This window comes from Rhineura floridana, chromosome 1 (genome assembly GCF_030035675.1).
Source record: "Rhineura floridana isolate rRhiFlo1 chromosome 1, rRhiFlo1.hap2, whole genome shotgun sequence".
Lineage (NCBI taxonomy): Eukaryota > Metazoa > Chordata > Lepidosauria > Squamata > Rhineuridae > Rhineura > Rhineura floridana.
Window position 1 is genome coordinate 84,053,190 of NC_084480.1, and position 17,222 is coordinate 84,070,411.

Sequence of the window (17,222 nt, forward strand, 5' to 3'; positions counted from 1 at the left end):
ATCGCCTGGGAGGGTTGGGAATAGGAGGCACTGTTTTACAGTGGTTCCGTTCCTTTCTCTCTGACAGGCATCAACAGGTAGCATTGGGGGATGAGATTTCAGACCCTTGGCCTCTCACTTGTGGAGTGCCACAGGGTTCTATTCTCTCTCCCATGCTATTTAACATCTATTTAAAACCGCTGGGTGATATCATCAGGAGATTTGGGCTGCGGTGTCACCAATATGCTGATGACACGCAGCTCTATCTCTCGTTTAAATCTTCACCGGAGTTGGCTGTAGAGACCTTGTCCAAGTGCCTGGAATCCGTGAGTGGATGGATGGGAAGAAACAGGCTGAAGCTCAATCCTGATAAAACCGAGGTACTGCTTGTGGGTGACAGGGGAAAGTTGGGTATTGTTGACCTGGAACTCAATGGGGTAAGATTGCCCCTGAAGGATCAGGTCCACAGCCTCGGGGTTATTCTTGACTCCAAGCTGTCCATGGAGGCTCAGATTTCGGCAGTGAGCCGGGCAGCTTGGTATCAGTTACACCTGATACGGAGGCTGCAACCTTACCTCCCTGCTCATCAGCTCCCACTGGTAGTGCATGCACTGGTCACCTCTCGACTGGACTACTGCAATGCGCTCTACGTGGGGCTACCCTTGAAAACGACCCGGAAACTACAGCTGGTACAAAATGCGGCGGCCCGTTTACTTACAAATAGCCGCCGCCGTGATCACATTACGCCGGTGTTAGTTCATCTACACTGGCTTCCAGTTGCTTTCCGGGCCCAATTCAAGGTGTTGGTATTAACCTTTAAAGCCCTATACGGTCTCGGCCCAGTTTACCTGAAGGAGCACCTCCAGTACCACCAACTTAGCCGCCTGACTAGATCAGCCACGCAGGGCCTTCTCTCAGTACCACCAACGAAAACAGCTAGGTTGGTGGGAACTAGGGAGAGGGCATTTTCAGTGGCGGCCCCCACTCTCTGGAACTCCCTCCCGTTCGATCTTCGACATGCCCCTTCCCTGGATGCATTCCGCCGAGCATTAAAAACCTGGCTCTTTGGACAGGCCTTCGGGACCTCCGGGGTGGGCTAAGCTTTTATCACTATTACTGAATGCCCGTTGTTTACATACTGTTTTATGCTGTAATTTAATCCTTTATTGTCGACTGTATTGTATTGCTATGTATTTTAAATCGTATTTTAAATTGTATTTTACTGGAATTTAATTGTGTACGTCGCCTAGAGTGGCCTTGGCCAGATAGGCGACACAAAAATTAAATTATTATTATTATTATTTATTATTATTATAAGAATGGATCCTAGTTCAACAAGAAAAAATGTAATAATGATAGAATTGAACAAGTAGGTCTTGCTCATTCTGATATATAGCACTGCTATATGCTAGATCTTGGCTAGAATGTCACACTACGGGAGGAAATGCAATTTTGTTAATCATCTAGATGGGACTTTTGGGATGTAGATTGCTAGACTGAATAATGGTTTCCAATTGTGTTGCATTTGCTTTTCACAGAAATATTTTCCTGCATCCATAATACATAGGTTATTAAGACTACATAATAATACAGCTACTATTGAGCTTCATGCTTGCGTAACAAGATCTTGCCACAGAATAAAAGTGTATAGTTTGAGAAGATTTTCCATCCACATTGGCAATTGCTCAGTTTCCTATTTATCTTTTACAAGACTGTGAGTTTGAAACATAAGGCCCTATTAAAACATTAATGTTTTAATGACCGTTCAATGGCAAGTAGTTCATTCACTTCACCCTACAAAAATCTGGGATATTGTAAGAATCCTTTCTCTCCAAATATGAACAGATTCCAGTCCATTCTTCTGGTGACAGCACTGTGTATAATGTTGCCAAGTCCAGCCTCCAAGAGGTCTTCTGTATCTTTAAGAGTTGTGCAGGGGGAAGGGAGAATTCACCTTGTGGTTTTTCCCATTACAATGTTGCAAGAAAATCTGCACTTGGCTGAATTTTCTCTTCTCTGAAAGATACAGAATCATTCTCAAGGTCTGGGCCTGGTAGCTCTAACATAATCGTACACGTTTTGCAGTTACCACAGAGGACTAATGCGAATATAAATGCTTCCCATCCATAACTGTGGATGTGAAATTGAGAACTGGCTGTGGGATTGTACACTCCCTTTCCTCTATCCATTGAAATCTTTTCAACTCCTCAATTAAGTGAGAACCCTAGTTAGTCTTCTTAACCCATGGTTGTTGTTGTTGTTGTTATTATTATTATTATTATTATTATTATTATTACAGTGCTGGTGCCAGGCATGCTGGGGCCCTAAGGGGCTGGTGCCTCCGCCGCCATCTTGGTTGTTGGTATATATGCATGCTATGCGTGGGCATCCCTGCCATTAGCAAACATGGTGGCAGGGGCATCAGCCCCTTAGGGAAACCTCAGCTACCATCTTGATTGATGGCAGGCTTGCACCTGCAGCACAACCAGCATTAATGTCAAGGAAGAGGTAGGTGGGGCATCACAGAAGGGAGTACTACCCACCCTAAGGAGGGGCCCTTTAGGGGCCCTCAGCCAGGTCCTCTGGCGCTGGCCCTGTTTATTTATTAAACCTAAATAGTGTTACCTAAAAGGTCTCCAAGCAACTTACATTTAAAAACATAAATGCATTAGACCATAGACAGAGATGTGAAGACCCAGAAAAAATATTTCAAATCATGTTCCCCCCAAAAAAATTTTTTTTCAGGGGGAAAATAGCTTTGGGGGAAAAAAAGATGGGGACAGGGTTTTGGGGGGTTTTCCATCCCCCCCTCGGGCATTCACACTCTAACCATAAGGGGGGGAAAAGACAGAAAATTCATATAAAAATTAACATTTCATACAACATACAAAAAGCAACACCTCCGCCCCCCAAAACAGCCATAGGAAACTTTGGCAGTGCACTAACAATAAACAGAAGCAACAGGCCTTTACCTGATGTTGAAAAGCTTTCAGCAAAGGTGCCAGGCAGACCTCACTGGGGAAAAAATTCCACAGACAAGGAGCCACAACTTAAAAGGCCCTCTCCTTTGTCATCACCCTTCAAGCTTTACTCAGAGAAGGAACCTGGAGAAGGGTCTCAAATTATTTATCTATTTATTTATGTATTTCATTTTTAAACCGCCCATAGCTAGTAGCTCTCTGGGCGGTGTACAAAAACAGAGTTAAAATACAATGTTACAGTAAAATCCATTTCAAATAACAGGAGAATTTAAAACATTCACATAAACATTAACCATTAACCATTAACATTAACATTAAAATGCCTGGGAGTATAGCCATGTCTTAACCTGGCGCCTAAAAGAAAATACCGAAGGCGCCAGGCGTATCTCCTCTGGTAAGCTGTTCCACAATTCGGGGGCCACCACAGAAAAGGCCCTAGATCTAGTAGTAATCCTCCGGGCATCTTGATGAGTTGGTACCCGGAGGAGGGCCTTAGATACTGAACGAAGTGGACGGGTAGGTTCATAGCAGGAGAGGCGTTCCACAAGGTACTGCGGTCCCACACCATGTAAGGCTTTATAGGTCAAAACCAACACCTTGAATCTGGCTCGGAAACAAACAGGTAGCCAGTGCAAACTTATGACTGAAGAGTCCAAGTAGGTTCATATCAGGAGAGGTGTTCCAGAAGATATTGGGGTCCTGAGCCATGAAGAGCTTTAAAGGTTAAAACCAGGACTTTGAATTGGACTCAGAAGCATATAGTTAACACCAGAAGGAGCAATGCATCATGAGCCCTATTCAGGCATTCAGCCAAATGTGTGAGGGCACAGACTATGTAGGGGACACAGGGTCATAGGTACTGGACCTGTCCCCAGCATTGCTACATGCACACCAGACCCCACCCTCTCCTCTCCCAACCTTTATGTATTCTGCATGATGTGTGAAGGGAGTTGTGAAGGGAGAGTCTTTGCATGTCCAGCTGAATGGGCTTAGAATCTCCCTTCACACCTTTTTGTGGTTAGGAGTGGAAGCAGTGGGGCCAGCACATGGGAATATCTGGGGCAGAAACAAGCCTTGTGCCCCTTACAATGCTATCACACCTTTGGGTGAACTCCTGAATTGGGCTAGAGTTAACAACAGAAAAGGGGAATTTGCACTCAGAGGGCAGAAAGTAGAAGGAGGAAACCATGATTGCACAGATTCATAGAATAGTAAAGTTGGAAGGAGTCTATTCGGCCATCGAATCCAACCCCCTGCTAAATACAAGAATCCAACTTATAGCATAGCCAAGCCTTCCTCAACTTAGTGCCCTCAGGGTGTTTTGGCCTACAATTCCATCAGCCCTAGCCAGCACAGTGGGTTGGGCAGATGAGAGTTGTAGCCCAAAACTTATGAAGGGCACCAGGTTGGGGAAGGCTGCCATAGTTCATTCATGAACTCTAACCTGTAGTTAATGAATAAGAAGTAGTACATCTGATTGGGCCCAGAATCTTCCATGCTATACAAAATATGAACACACAAAGAAAAAGTGGGAGGGGTTTTTCCAATCAGAAACCAATCAGAAACCAATAAGAAATATTGAAATCTGCATAGCCTTTGTTTTTGCCATTTATAGTGATTCAATGTTTGCATGTTTCTGACAACCAAACACCAACTTCATTATTGTTTTTCACAATTACATGTTTTCACCAACTTCCAGTTATTGTATAGCAGGAGCAGCCAACGTGGTGCCCTCCAGATGTTGGTGGACTACAACCCCCATGATCCCTGGCAGTTGGCCAGACTAACTGAAGATGATGGGACTTGTAATCCAACATCATCTGGACAGTACCACATTGCCTACCGCTGTTGTATAGTATCCCATACAATAGCTGTCTGCAGCCTCTATATGACAGAGACCATTGTAAGGATTGCTCACAATACTTAGTTTCCTAAGGAAAGAGAGGTATTCAGACATATTTATTATTTATTTATTTATTTATGTATTTATTTATTAAATTTATATACCGCCCGACTAGCAATAGCTCTCTGGGCGGTGAACATAAAATAGCATAAAAATACAATGAATAACAAAATAATACTAAAATACAATCATCAATCCAATACAATAAACATTTTAAAAAGTAAATCAGTGTAACTTAAAATGCTTCAGAGAATAGGAAGGTTTTGACCTGGCGCCGGAAGGAGAGCAGAGTCTGCGCCAGGCGTACTTCCTCGGGGAGACTGTTCCATAGTTCGGGGGCCACCACTGAGAAGGCCCTAGATCTTGTCATCACCCTCCGGGCCTCCCTGTGAGTTGGAACCCGGAGGAGGGCATTCATAGCAGAACGTAGTGCACGGGCCGGTTCATATCGGAAGAGGCGTTCCGCAAGGTATCGTGGTCCCGCACCATATAAGGCTTTATAGGTTAATACCAACACTTTGAATCTAGCCCGGAAACATATTGGCAACCAGTGCAAGCTGGCCAGAACAGGTGTTATATGCTCGGACCGCTTGGTCCTTGTCAGCAATCTGGCCGCCGCATTTTGCACTAGTTGTAGCTTCCGAACTGTCTTCAAAGGTAGCCCTACGTAAAGCGCATTACAGTAATCCAAACGTGAGGTTACCAGAGCATGTACCACTGATGTTTCACATACTTTTTGTGAACTCAGTAAATCTATGTGCATACATAACAAAAATAAAATAGGTTAACTAATCTGATTTATTGGACTAATAGTACAATTGCACACACTGTTAAGTTTCAAAGTTCTTTGTGGGAACAAAGTGGACAAAGCAAATATACTAAGAATTAAACAACTGTGATAGATCCAGGCCTTACCAAAGACTCTTTTATTCATTCTGCATTTGGTTTGTTGACTTTGGATCACAAGGCACCAAGTCTGAGCCCATATACAAAGCAAAGTTTGTTACTTTTCAAGCTGACAATTTTGTCAGTATAATGTGCTGTGGGTGGGGAGTTGTCTTGCCCATAGTCCCCAGCAGTCAGGTTCTAAAACTTTGCCTTCTTGCTACAACACTCTGTTCTGACTGCTGACCTTACAGGCTGAGCTTTGATTTCAAGCAGACATCTAAGTTGTAGTAGCTGCCATCCTGAACATCCAGTCACTGACCCAATGGGAATGGAAGAACTCAATGAAGCTGATTTCTATCAGCATTTGAGAAATGTGAGGTCTGGTGGACAACTATTTTCTGATCCATGCATTAGTTCAGGTAATGCAGATCAGGTGATCTGGAATTTGCAATGTCTGAATTCCTCAAGCATCCCTAATTCAGTCCCAATGTTATGGAAGCTATTCAAACTGGTGTTATGGAAGCAACTGAAGGTAGTATGATCCAGAAGGAAGTAGCTTGATCAGATATAATGTTAATCAAGGAGACCACAAAAGTGCACCCTTGTAGATTCCTTGTGAAGAGAAACAGGGGTTCCAATTTCTGGTAGAGCTCTTAATAGCCTTCTGGTGCACAAACAGTTAGCAAATGAAGCTTTTCCTGGAATAGAGATTTAAAATTTTAAAAATTCTCCACCTGCTTAAAAAGAATTGTTTGATTTTCAGACAGCTGTAAAGAGGCAGGAGCAAGGGGGGGTTGATTTATAATGAAATCTGGCTAAATGTTTTAGTACTATCCTGACAACAATGCCTGAGAGCAACATCAATATATTTGTTTCATTAACATCATGTAATTCCAGCCCAGCTGGAAATAAGCACTGGCTGCCAATTAGTATACAAAACCCTGTACAGCTTGGGACCAGAATACCTAAATATCCCTTCTTATATACCTGAGCACAGCAGTCTGCAGGAAAGGGTCTCTTGTAGATACCATCTTATTAGGAGGTCTGCTCACTACAATGCAGGAATTGGGCCTTTAGTGCAGTGCACCTACCCCTTTGGAACATCCTTCCATTCCAGTTGCTGTCACTGTTGTCTTTTTAGCACAAATTGAAGTCATTCCTTCTTCAACAAGCCTTCTAAGTGGAGATTTTTATCTCAGTCTGGATTGGATCTGAAATTGTTTTTACATATGATATTGGTTACCAGTTTGTTTCCGGGGCCAATTTAAGGTGCTCACATTAGTGTTGCAAGCCGTATATGACTTAGGTTGCCATCCAATTCATGTATACTCAGAAGTAAGCTCCATTGGGTTCAATGAGATTTACTCCCAGGTAAGTATGTAATGGATTGCAGCCTTAGGCCCCAAATATCTTTATTATTGTTGTAAAGTGCAGGTATGAAATCTAATAAATAAATAAAATATCTGAATGACTGCCTCCTTCCCTCCAGTCCCTCTTGGGTGTTAAGATCAGCAAAGAGGATCCTCTTGGTAGTTCCACTATTCCCTGAAGTTTTGGAGGTGGCATCCTGGGAGAGGACATTCACTGTGGCACCCCCAAGCTTTAGAATTCCTTTCCTACAGAGGTATGCCTGGCAACTTCATGATGCGCTTTCCATCATATGCTGAAGACTTACCTCTTCACCTTGGCATTTGACACATGATATATATGGATCTGAGAGGGAGTGTAGCACAGTGGTTAAAGTGTTGGCCTACGACCTGGGAGACTGGGGTTCGAATCCCCACACAGCCATGAAGTTCACTGGGCCAGTCACTGCCTCTCAGCCTCAGAGGAAGGCAATGGTAAAACCACCTCTAAATACCACTTACCATGAAAACCTTATTCATAGGGTCGCCATAAGTCGGGATTGACTTGAAGGCAGTCCATTTCCATCATATATGGACCTACCCTATTCTTGTGACTGTAATTTGTTTTAAACCGTTTAAATGTTGTATTTTAAAATGTTGTAATCCACACTGGGACCTTGTGGTGATGAGTGGACAATGCTGATGATAATAATGTTTTATGTTTTTATTGTTAAATCACTTCGGGGGTGTTCCATAAGAAACAATTCATAAATGGAATGAAATCACTAATAAATGTAATGCCTTTTCCTATCAACTTGGAAATGCATGTGTGCGTGCCTGTACGCTTGCTTGCCACCAAAGGGTTAGCATCGTTTGCCTTTCTTTCCCTTGTCACCTTTGTCATTCCCATATAAAACATTCAGCAGACCTGTTGGTTTAAGTAACCAAGAGACCATACCTGCGGAGGCAACATCCTGTGCATGCATAATTGAAGCAGTGCAATAGGCCAGCCCCTTGGTCTCATTTAAAGGAGCCAGGAGCAGGGTCATTTGCCGCGTTGTGTCAGTCACTCTGCTCTCCCCGCCCCCATCGCCTTCCATTCCTGGGCTGTCTGATTTATAATCAGCGCTTTCGAGCCAAATGTCGCCTAAATCCCACCGAACGCCTTCTGGAATTTTCTTTCCCGCCTCCCCAGCCAAATTCATAATGCTTTCTAAGTTTCAAAAACAGCTGTCGAGCTCCCTGACAGCGCCTTCACGCGCTTGAGTAATCGGTTCATCTCGGATGAGCTCGTTGAACAGGTTTCCTTTCTTTCTTTTCCTTCTCCTGATTAGTTTGTGGGTTGAGAAGAGGACGGCTGTGTCTTCCCCGGACTTTCCCCCTCCCCTTTTCGCTCGTAGACGGCCCAGGCAACAATGTACCAGTTTAAACTTGCTCAGGTTAGTTAGGGAGGCGGGCGCGCACGCACCCACAAGCAAGCCGTTCTTGGTTTGGGCTTTGAGGATGCAAAGCGGTGTAATATGACAGGAAGTGGGGGCTGGTAACGCTGGGAGTGAGTCTTGTTCAAACGGTGCTAAGAGTAGGAAGGGCGTGTATTTGTGTGTGGAAAAGAGAGGAGTCGACCACATCGGGCAACCACAAGACGGCTCTTTACTTCAAATGGTGCTAATGACAGACCTACAGCAGGATGGGGAAGACCTAAAGCCTGTCAGGGTGACTAGTAAAAAAGAAAAAGCTGCTTTAACCCAGTAAGTATCCTATATAGCCAGATATTGCCTGAAAGAACTCTGTGTTTGCCTGCCCTCTAGTCCAACAACATGGGGGAGCAGCTTTCTATGAAAGAGAGAGAGAAAAACAATGAAAAGTTTTCTGGTGACTATTGTGCTGCTTGTCTGCCTTGAGGATCGTGTTCCTTGTATCTCTTCTCAAAACAACCCCCTGGCATTCTAAGGCTACTTTTACCTGTGTTTGAGTGAATTAGTGAGTGGCAATGTATTTATTCATTTACCCTTTCTGACTATTTGTGTAGTTCAAAAGGTTATGGAGAAGGCTTAGAGAGAGCACAGAGTAGTGTTGATCTGTGAGAATGATAAAATGGGTTGCAGTGCCCTCCCCCTAGGAGGCTGCATTAAAATGAGTGGTTTTATCAGTATAATACTTTTCCAAGTCTGTAACAGGATGGCATCTAAAACTTCCATTATGCTAAATTTGGTTCAGTGTCTTTCTCACATGTAGGTGCACAGATCAGCAACTTTTCACTTGATAGTTCCTAGCTGAATGTGTGAATCTGCTCCGTCAAAAGCACTGTATTTGAGGTGATACCAGGTTATAAGAAAGCTGATTGTGACTTACATTTGCAAGTCTTCACTTAACATAGAGTGATAAACATGCAGGTATGCGTGCCCCCTTAATCTATTTCGCACCTTTTGTTTTACAGAACTGAGATTTAGATTGGGTTGAATAGCAGATTGTGATGCCCTCCCCTGGTTCTCCCTGTCAGGTTCCCACCTGCTTGTGGCTACTGCCTTTCACTAGGCACCACCAGGGATACCACCAGTCCGGACCGTCCTTTATATGGTTTCTCACTCCGCTCTAGCACAGATCTCACTAGATCCCCCTGCTAGGCAGCACCACCAGTCACGTCCTATAACCAATACTCGAAAAGACTTTGCCTGAGTCTCTCTCTAGCTGGTTACTTTTGTGACTGCGTGCTTATGCTGTTCCCAACCCCCTTGTATCTTTATAGATAACGCATACAACTCTGGGTTGCTCCGGATACTTGAATTGTTATTATTTCTCCCTTCACCGCTGCCACCATTAGATACTGTTTCTGTTCAGCCTTGGTAATTACCTTGCCCTCCCTTCTAGTATGTATATCCCCCAGCCAAGGATCAGGCCTTTGGTAAACCAAATAAGTATTTATTAAATATCAGAAATAACAAGATTAGTTTTAGAATGTTTCACAAGTGTATGGTTTCATCTATTCCTGTTTTGTACTTGACTTATTATTAATCAGAACTCCAACTCCCTCTTTCTCCACACTCCTGACCTCCACCCTCAAACACCTCTTTCTGCACACTCCCAACATCCACCCAGATTCAACTGTCATTCTTCCATTTATACTCCCAGCCATTCAAACGCTCAGCCAATCATCCAGCATTCTACTGCTCATGTACTCCCCCCTCCTCTTTCACTCCACTTACCATATGTCTTCTATATAAACAGCACTTACCATATTTACACTATAAGCAGGAACATCACACAGATCTCATTGTGGGGATTTCTTTTATATCTGACTTATATGTGACTGCAAGATAATAAAGCTACAACTGGACTGGGTTATGAGGCTATTCATATGTAGTGATGGATTTACCTTTCGGTGGGTAACATGATAGTTTGGACTGGTGCAACAGGATGTCTCAGTGATTTGGACACTGATTTAAAACCAAATGGCAACAAAAAGAAATTCCTGTGCAGACATGTCCTAGCTGAGTAAGGTTATGGCCAATTCCTAATTGAGATACCATCAAGATGCAAATTAAATCCTGCATCTATGGGATTTTTATTCAGTTATTAGTTGTAATTTTCTAGATCATAGGTAGAGCTTAATTGGAAAGTTGCTCTGACTGGGGCTCGTGATTGTCTAGAAGCTGTAACCTCTGCCTTAGTAGCCTACTCTGTTTGGCATGTTCAGTGGCAAAGAGGAAGGCTCTTTGCACATGGAGGCATTTGATAACTTCACTTTTTCCTGGCTAAGTTCCACCATTAAAAATAGTTTAACAGTTTCTACACTGATTTTTTTTTAATTCTATATCAATGCCTGGTTTTAGATAACCAAACTTATGCCTGGTGACAGAGGCTTGTACCTACTGCAGGGCATCCTGTGAGAGGCAAGTAAAATTAGGCCTGCACACTCCTTTTGCCAATAAACCCAAGAGACAGTATCTTTACAGAGCTTATGGTTGGTGCAGAGCTCTGCAAGGGTTAGGTCAAAAGCTGTTCTGGCAGCCTTTAGGATGGGTTTGAGGGAATTGACAGAACCCTGCCTCGAGAAAGCTCTTGAGTTTTGCTTGTGATGTTGAGAGGTAGCGGCTGTGCAAAGTGCTGAAGCTTAATTTGGGGGAGAGGCCAGCTCTTGATGGGAGAGCAATGGGACAAACTGCCCCTTTGTTTGGCATTGTAAACTTGGCATCCAGTGCTATTTGCAGCTGCATATTGGATTTGGTTTTCATTAAGAACTAGTATGTGTCCTTCATACTAGAATTTTTTATTGGGGGTAGTTCACATTAGTAGTGTAAATTTGTATCCTATCCAAAAAAATTTTAAAAGGTGAATAATCCATTTCATTGTGCAAAGGTCAAGTTTCCAAATTATTGTGCTTAATGCTGCCAATGTACTAAGAATCTAATAAGGATATATTGTATTGCAAGTGTTGTAAGTCACTTGGAGACCTTCAGTTAACAAGAGACTAATAAATTTAATTAATAATATTCAGAATGCATTTTTCTTTCTCATCTCTCTCTTATACCCAATTTCTATCTGATCTGAGTGGAGGGCTTTTTAATGGTTGGTGTGGCTAGGAATCTACAAATGGAAGTGCAGTATCTGTATGAAAATTAAGACAGAAAATAAACAGAGTTTAAAACTTATATTTTTCACAATTCAGTTACTTTTTCTCTTTCTGTGTGTAAATTCTGGAGGAAAGGGCAGGGGAAACTTAATGAAAACCCACAAGCCCCACCCCTAAGTTTCCCCTCCCAACAGGGCTGGCACCAGGCATGACTGGGCCCTGGGCACCGGCCTGCCTCCCTGCCTAACTGTCTCTATTAGAATTCTTTGAGAGTGTCAACAAGCATATAGATAGAGGTGATCCAGTGGACATAGTGTACTTAGACTTTCAAAAAGCGTTTGACAAGGTACCTCATCAAAGGCTTCTGAGGAAGCTTAGCAGTCATGGAATAAGAGGAGAGGTCCTCTTGTGGATAAGAAATTGGTTAAGAAGCAGAAAGCAGAGAGTAGGAATAAACGGACAGTTCTCCCAATGGAGGGCTGTAGAAAGTGGAGTCCCTCAAGGATCGGTATTGGGACCTGTACTTTTCAACTTGTTCATTAATGACCTAGAATTAGGAGTGAGCAGTGAAGTGGCCAAGTTTGCTGATGATACTAAATTGTTCAGGGTTGTTAAAACAAAAAGGGATTGCGAAGAGCTCCAAAAAGATCTCTCCAAACTGAGTGAATGGGCGGGAAAATGGCAAATGCAATTCAATATAAAGAAGTGTAAAATTACGCATATTGGAGCAAAAAATCTTAATTTCACATATACGCTCATGGGGTCTGAACTGGCGGTGACCGACCAGGAGAGAGACCTCGGGGTTGTAGTGGACAGCACGATGAAAATGTCGACCCAGTGTGCGGCAGCTGTGAAAAAGGCAAATTCCATGCTAGCGATAATTAGGAAAGGTATTGAAAATAAAACAGCTGATATCATAATGCCATTGTATAAATCTATGGTGCGGCCGCATTTGGAATACTGTGTACAGTTCTGGTCGCCTCATCTCAAAAAGGATATTATAGAGTTGGAAAAGGTTCAGAAGATGGCAACCAGAATGATCAAGGGGATGGAGCGACTCCCTTACGAGGAAAGGTTGCAGCATTTGGGGCTTTTTAGTTTAGAGAAAAGCGGGTCAGAGGAGACATGATAGAAGTGTATAAAATTATGCATGGCATTGAGAAAGTGGATAGAGAAAAGTTCTTCTCCCTCTCTCATAATACTAGAACTCGTGGACATTCAAAGAAGCTGAATGTTGGAAGATTCAGGACAGACAAAAGGAAGTACTTCTTTACTCAGCGCATAGTTAAACTATGGAATTTGCTCCCACAAGATGCAGTAATGGCCACCAGCTTGGATGGCTTTAAAAGAAGATTAGACAAATTCATGGAGGACAGGGCTATCAATGGCTACTAGCCATGATGGCTGTGCTGTGCCACCCTAGTCAGAGGCAGCATGCTTCTGAAAACCAGTTGCCGGAAGCCTCAGGAGGGGAGAGTGTTCTTACACTCGGGTCCTGCTTGCGGGCTTCCCCCAGGCACCTGGTTGGCCACTGTGAGAACAGGATGCTGGACTAGATGGGCCACTGGCCTGATCCAGCAGGCTCTTCTTATGTTCTTATGTTCTCTCCATTGGTCCTTACGAAGGATGCACTGTGGATGCATGGCTGCCATCAACCAAGATGGTGGCGGGGGCTTCCCTAAGGGGCTGATGTCCCTGCCGCTATCATGGTTGTTGGCATACTTGCATGCTGCGCTACACATGTGCACATGCCTGCCATCAATCAAGAGGGCAGTGGGGCATCAGCCCCTAAGAGAAACTTCCACCGCCATCTTGGTTGATGGCAGGCATGCACACACAGCACGCACAGCATTCAAAGCAAGGGAGAGGTAAGCTGGGCATGCAAACAGCGTTGTGGACCCATGCAGTCTGTATGGGGGAGCTGGGAGCTCCCTCTCTATGATCTGCGGCAGGGTTGGGATTGCTGCCATGGATTGCAGAAGTGGAGCACTACCCTCCCACCCTAAGGAGGGGTATCTTAGGGGCCTCTCTGGGCTACAGGGGCCCTCAGCAAGGGTCCAACCTGGCTGCCCTCTGGCGCCAGCCCTGCTTCCTAATTTTAAGCAAATCACGTTCCTTGTAACCTTCTAAGAACTCATCCACACTGGAGTTTAATGTGGATTTGAAGCTACTTCTGTATCTTTTTTTCCTTGTCTTTTTTTTTTTTTGCATCTACAACATCCTCCTCATACTCCCCTCCCCACAGTGAAATTCAGATTTTCCCAGTTCATGGATAATCTGATAGGGGAAGAAGATCTAATATAAAATTGCATGTTACCCAACTGAAGTGAATTGTGCAGATGGGCTTTTTTATATGTATGGTGACATTTCACTGGGTGTCACCTATTACCACACACCCACTTTCCATTTTGTTTCCATCAGTCCAAAGGAAATTGTTGCTGAAGGCACTTCATGTATTTTTGTTTTTAAATTGTCCCATCTTAGCCATATCCCCTCGCTTGCACACCATCATTTCAGAACTCCTCAGTCCTTCCCCCATGTGCCTTCTACAACAACAGATGTCCCTAGGAACCAATCAGCATGAAAGGAGAGTGTGTGAGCTACTTCTCACTCTGACTGGCTCCAATCAGCAGGAAAAAACAGGAAGCATGTTAGAAGATTCTTCTCAGTGGCCAACACACTCCCTTTTCATGCTGATTGGCTCATAGAACACTGGAGACATAGCGACCTTGCAGGGACTCCGCTTTCAAAAAGGTAAGGGATTTAAGCTCCCCTTCCAAGACCCTGGATGACTATTCCCGATTTCAAACATTAAAAGAAATAAGGCATGCATGCAGAACTAAACAAATATGTGTGTGCATGCCCACAATAGACCCAAGTTTTCCATAACATATAGTGGGTATGGAAATACTAACTGAGGGGTGGGAACAATACACAGCACAAATATATTTCATAAGACCCTGCCCATTAGCAACGATGGGAAACACAGAGATAGCTTTTGGAGATGTAAAATCTAAGGCACTTATACGTAGATGACGATGCACAAACACAGAGACAAAAACAATGGCCCACACATGCATGAATGTCCTAGTGTGGACACTATAAACAGCAGATAAAGGAGCCATCACAAAAGGTGATGAGGCCCAACCTTCTCTAGCTCTCCTGTAATTCAGTCACTGAACATTAGTGGATAGGTAGCCTGAATAAGCAAAGCAATGCAGAGCTTAGCCAGACACATAGTCACAGAGAGATATGGTAGAGCAATCCAGGCAGGGGGGGCAGGGGGGCCCTTGAATGGAGATGGATCCCTAAAATTTGCTAAAGGTAAAGTGAGCATCAGAGCGGTAGGGAACTTCACTTCCAAATTTCCTAAGAAGAGAACTTCAAAGTGTCACACTTCAGTTTCAGTCCCCAGTTTTCTCTGTTGGTTTACTGTACTGAAAAATACACTTGATTTGTTCTGATGATGGAGCCAGAATGTTCATAGCATAGTCCTCTGCCTTTTAGCACCTTTTTTTCTAGCTGTTCTCATTTTTCCTTATCTAGATAAAATCTATCATGAAGAAGGCTTCCACTTGTCTGCAAAAGGCTCTAAAGAGTATGAATGCCTAACATATTGGGCTCATGTAACTTACCATGTAATAATTTGTCACTTGAAGGTCAATTTTTCTCTGTGAATGTGAAGAGCTTCATAGCTTCTTGTATTTAGTAGCTTGCCTTGCTGTTGTTGTGACTTATGGTCAATCATGTTAGGTTTCCACCTCTGTGTCCGGTCCAGATGAGGTTACAGCCTCAGGTAGAGAGAGGCAGGCTTTTAAACTCTAAATATAGCAAACCATGTCTTTTGCTCTAAAGATCACCAGTTTAATTTCAGGTGTCATCTAAAGTGGCAGGTGCTTACTTGCTCTCTCTGTTCATCCTATGTTTTTCCGGCACAGAGTTGCACAGAGAACTAAATACACAACTAAGCTTTATGTCACCTTCAGCAAAAAATATATAAAAAATACATGTTGTTGTCAATTTATGTCGTTTGATCAGCAGGTGAAACTTTCTCTACTGATGTTCCACTTAGGCTGCAATCTTAGGCACACTTACCTGGGAGTAAGTCCTATTGTCCTCTATGGGGCTTAACCTTTGAGTAGATATGCACAGGTTTGCCCTGTTAGAGAACTTGTGCAGGGGTAACCAACATGGTGCCATCTAGATGCAGTTGGGCTCCAGCTCCTATCAGACCCAGACAACATGGCCAATGACAAGGAATGATGGGAGTTGTAGTCCAACAACATCTGGAGGGCACTGCATTGCCTACTGTGGCTCTAAGAAACTGCAAAGTACTTGACAATGAGAAAAGAAAAGAAAAGTCTACCAAATTGTACAGAGGAGAGGGGGAAATTAGCGGGTAAATGGTATCTAATGTGAAATATCCAGTGTATGTAATCTACGTTGTTTCTTAATGCCTCTTAGCTAGTACCTCATCATATTTGCAGCTAGGAATCATTGTACGCAATATTCCTTTGGGAGGAAGAGTAGGATGTAAATTTAATGGATTAAATTAATTAATTAATTATATCAAATCCCTGTCCACATAATGTGCCATAAATGTGAATTGAATTGGATGAATCCACATAATCAGAGGGTCATATTTAACTTTCAGGCTCAGTTTACTTATTTTTATCCTGCCAGTTTCTAGGGTAATGTAGACCAGAGCTGGGGAACTTGTAGGCCACCAGATTGCATTATCCCTAACAGTTGGTCATGCTGGCTGGGGCTTGTGGTAACTGGAGTCCAGCAATAACTGGAGAACACAGGTTCTCCAGCCCTGTTCTGTATATTTTATAGTCTTCTGGTCTTTCATCATTTAGTTTCTCAATACAAACTTGTTTTCTCACTGTATTCCTGTGCCTTTAACAAATTGCACGATAGGCAAATATTTAACAGGCAAAGTGGTTCCTAATATAGAGCTGACATAAGAGAAAAGATCATGCAGCTGTTAAAGAAGCCATTGGGGGAAAAGTTGTCAACCCTCAGATTATGTAAAGTAACGTTTGTTTCTTTATTTCCTGTAAAGACACTCTGATAGTTTTTTACTCTTTCACTCTAAGCTAAAACAGCTGGGTATGCAAAACACTTTTGCTGTATGGAAATGTGTACCCAGGTATCTAAATCTAGAGGCGCTACTTATAGGCCAAATGCAAAAGCCACAGACAGTCCTTGCTGAATGTTTGCCACTACAGAAGATGCTCTTACTGAAATAGGTTAATATGCTGGATATTTGAGCTAGTTCTGTTTCCAGTATAGAAACCAAACCACCCCATCCCTCAAGTAGATGAAGACTGAAGAGCCATTTATAGCATATAAATCAAATGAAACTCAGTGTTTATGTTATTACACATAAGGTGCCATTATATACACGGGGATTTAACCAGTAACAGGGAGGGGAGGCAGTTCCAGCCCCAAGAACTTTACAATCTAAATATTGATAATGAAAAAGACAACAAGTTGGAGGAGAATAAAAGAGGCAAGGAACAACAGAGAGGGGAAGAAATGGGAGTAGC

At 43.1% G+C, this 17,222-nt stretch overlaps 1 protein-coding gene across 3 annotated transcripts in view; it reads left to right on the forward strand.

Annotated features, from left to right (window-relative positions):
- GRAMD2B (GRAM domain containing 2B) overlaps window positions 1–17,222 on the forward strand; it is a 93,965-nt gene that overhangs the window by 22,125 nt on the left and 54,618 nt on the right. Inside the window, exon 1 of one of the 3 annotated variants that reach the window (XM_061625149.1) lies at window positions 8,163–8,398. The exons of 1 other annotated variant lie outside the window; for it this stretch is intronic. In XM_061625149.1, coding sequence (XP_061481133.1) covers window positions 8,382–8,398 — 17 coding nt within the window. In that variant the 5' untranslated portion in view covers window positions 8,163–8,381. Of the gene's footprint in view, window positions 1–8,162; window positions 8,399–8,446; window positions 8,846–17,222 lie in introns of those variants that run through there. One more of the 3 variants, XM_061625142.1, reaches the window with a different exon arrangement.